The sequence below is a fragment of the Frankliniella occidentalis genome, unplaced genomic scaffold, assembly GCF_000697945.3.
Source record: "Frankliniella occidentalis isolate FOCC.00 unplaced genomic scaffold, Focc_3.1 Scaffold637, whole genome shotgun sequence".
In the NCBI taxonomy this organism is placed as follows: Eukaryota; Metazoa; Arthropoda; class Insecta; order Thysanoptera; family Thripidae; genus Frankliniella; species Frankliniella occidentalis.
The window spans coordinates 16,534-19,432 of NW_026267752.1; the positions used below are offsets into that span (position 1 = coordinate 16,534).

General features: G+C 59.5%; 1 protein-coding gene across 1 annotated transcript; it reads right to left on the minus strand.

The window, feature by feature from the left end:
- Positions 1-207: 207 nt before the first annotated feature.
- LOC127751638 (E3 SUMO-protein ligase ZBED1-like) lies at positions 208-2,508 on the minus strand. Its single transcript, XM_052275466.1, has 3 exons — positions 2,315-2,508; positions 1,950-2,199; positions 208-1,707 (listed from the first exon to the last, which is right to left on the minus strand). Exons 1-3 carry the CDS (start codon positions 2,506-2,508, stop codon positions 208-210), a joined length of 1,944 nt encoding a protein of 647 aa, XP_052131426.1.
- Between the last annotated feature and the right edge of the window lie 391 nt (positions 2,509-2,899).

A 2,899-nucleotide genomic window follows, 5' to 3' on the forward strand; every position in this document is an offset into this window, starting at 1 on the left:
GGCGTTTCGTTGTCCAGGAGTGACCCCTAAGATACCCTGAAATTTGTAGACCTCTAGCTCATCTCCTTCCTCTTACACGGACGACAGACAGACGGACAGACAGACAGACACGAGAGCGGTTGCATAAGCCCGCTTTAATGCTTTTTTAAAAGCAGAAGGGCGGGCTAAAAACAAAAAACAAATAAGTCTCCATTAGAAGAAAAAAATTCAGAAGAGAGATAGGTTTTTCAAAAGAACTTTTCTATTCTGGTAGAGGAACACCAACACGGACACATTCTCTGGGAGAAGAGAAGAGCGGTTGGGCCGCACTGTGTTGCCAGCAGTGGAGAAATCCCTCTCGCTGCTCGCGGACGAGGCAGGGACTGCAAGGTAACGGCGGGCCAGTCGAGCCAGGGTCGGGTACATCCTCTCATGACTCTTCCACCAGGTCAGCGGGCACTGGTTGTGGCCGATCTGAGGCTCCGCCAAGTACGCCTCGTACTCCGCCTGCCACGTACGAGTACGAGGGCCCTCAGCCTCCGCAGACGCCCCGCCGAACAGGAAGTCGAGGCCGTTGGTTGCGGCTGGCGTGTCGCCCTCGTCCTCGGCGTCCTGATTGAACATGGCAACCCCTGCCTCCGCCTGCAGCTTCTGTCGGACGAAGTCGCGGGCCTTGTCTGCCTCGGCAGCACTCGGCTCGGCGGCCAGGTTCTTGTGGCGCGGGTCGAGCAGCGAGGCGACCTGCTGGACCAGGACGGCGCGCTCCGGGGCAGCGTCCATCTGGAAGCGCTTCCTGAGGCTGCTGCTGACTTCCAGCTTGAAGGCGCGCAGGCGCTCATCCCCGGGGGTCGGGTCTAGGTCCAGGTCGTCGTCCAACTTATAGTGCACGTCGAGCAGGGACCGCACGATGGGCCTCACCGTCGAAATGGTGACCTTGTCTTCGGCACACAGCACGGTGGTGGCGACCTGCAGTGGCTTGAGGACGGGCAGCATCGCCTCCAGCTCATCCCACTCTTCCGTCGTCATCAACAGGGCCTTGGACTGCTTCACTGTGGTCACGGCACGGTCGGCGAGCACGGCGCGCACGTGGGTGCGGGACTCCACCAAACTCTTGCACATAAAGTAGGTAGAGTCCCAGCGCGTCGCACAAGACTGCACCAGCTTCACCTCTTTCACGCCCGCCGTCGACTGCGCCCTTTCGAGCGCCGTGGTGGCCTTCGTGGAGTGGTGGAAGTGTGCCACCACCCGCTTGGCCTTCTTGCAGGCGGCCTTGAACACCTGGTTGGTCTTCAAGGCGTCGTCAACGCAGAGCTGGAGGGTGTGGGCGGCGCACGACACGTTAAACTCCACGCCGAAGTCCAGCAAGTTGTCGACGGCGTTGACGATATTGGACGCATTGTCCCTGGTGACGCTCGTCGTCCGGCCTTCCAGGTCCCAAGCGTGGCACATGTCGAGGAGGGCCATCGCCAGGTTGTCCCCCGAGTGGCTCTCCTCCAAGCCCTCCGTGCACAGGGTGTAGCGGCACAGCCGCCAGGCTTTGGTGATGGCGTGCGCTGTGAGGGACATGTAGGAGTCCAGGGCGCGCGACGTCCAACAGTCGGTGGTCAGGGAGACGGCGTCCAGCCCCCTCAGGGCTGCCTGCACGTCGTCGCGGACCTGGGCGTAGAGGGCATGAATCCGCTTCCTTGTCGTCTCTGCACAGAGGACTTTGTAGGCTGGCTCAAGGACCTATGAGGGGCAACAAACAACAATTAATCTGCCGTTCAAAAATGGGGCACCGGGGCGGGCGGAATACAACGCGATGTCGCATCCATGACAATCTGCCTGACATGCTCATGATGTGGTGAAAAACATTTGCAACGACAGGACAATACGTGCATGTGCATGCGACACGGCGTTATGTGGAACATAAACATTACAACGCATGTAAACATTCAGTATGAAAGGGAGGTTGACGTGTTGGGACGTACCTTCATGAACGCGGTGAAACCCTCCGTGTCCACAATTGAGATGGGCAGCTGGCACGTCGCGATCAACATCGCGATGGCCTGGCTCACCGCCTCTTGCCGTTCCTGGCTCAGTGGCCGCTCAGCGACACGGGGGCGCTTGGGCGCGGGGCCCTGGACGTGGCCGCTGTGCTCGCCACCATGGCCCTCACCATCGTGTTGACGGCCGCGGCTCGTGCCTGCCTCGTCGTCTGGCGTGTCAACAAAATCCTCCCTGCAACGAGAACACCGTTCAGTTGCAGTTCCAGCAAACAAAAAATAATACAAACGAATGAGCTCCGCCCCACTGCGTCCTCGCGGTCGAGAGGGAAGCCCCACTTGAATCTTACCTGCCGTCATTTCCGACTTGCGTCGGTCTCAGGAGTTTATGCACCCCGGTCAAGTGCTTGCTGAGCGCCGACGGTGACCCCTTGTAAACAATTTTCTTGATGCACAATTTACACTCCGCTCGCCCGGGATCATCAGGTGTGGGTTTCAGAAAATGATCCCACACCCAACTGGTGTAGCGTGAATCAGATGACATGGACAATACAAAATAACACAACACACAACACCTCGACCCGGTCACTTCCTGGTACTTTCGCGAATGACATGCTGGGCATCGCTCGTCTCGAGCTAACTTTGTGTGTCGCACAATCTCGAGTCGTGATTGGCCAGCAGTGGTCACCTCTCGCCCGGTGCAGACTCCGGTGCGCCGACATGCGAGAGCGCACCCGGCGACCCGGCCGAAGCGGCTAGGGAAGGCTGCGTCAGTAATCGTCAGAGCCGGCAAGGCGCCGTCGTTCGAAAGGGGCGCGCCGCGTGCAGATCGTTATACGGCATATTCGGGAACCGGGTCACACGGGTAAACCCGTGGAAACCGGTGCCGGGGGCAGCGGGTCAGAACCGGGTACCCGGGTACCCGGGTAAAACCC

Bases quoted from the DNA above. Each gene is read 5' to 3' on its own strand.
- LOC127751638 (XM_052275466.1), bottom strand. From the start codon at position 2,508: ATGTCATCTGATTCACGCTACACCAGTTGGGTGTGGGATCATTTTCTG. The intron at 2,200-2,314 runs GTAAGATTCAAG...TTCTCGTTGCAG, and splicing joins CAAGTCGGAAATGACGGCAG to GGAGGATTTTGTTGACACGC. The intron at 1,708-1,949 runs GTACGTCCCAAC...TGCCCCTCATAG, and splicing joins GTTTCACCGCGTTCATGAAG to GTCCTTGAGCCAGCCTACAA.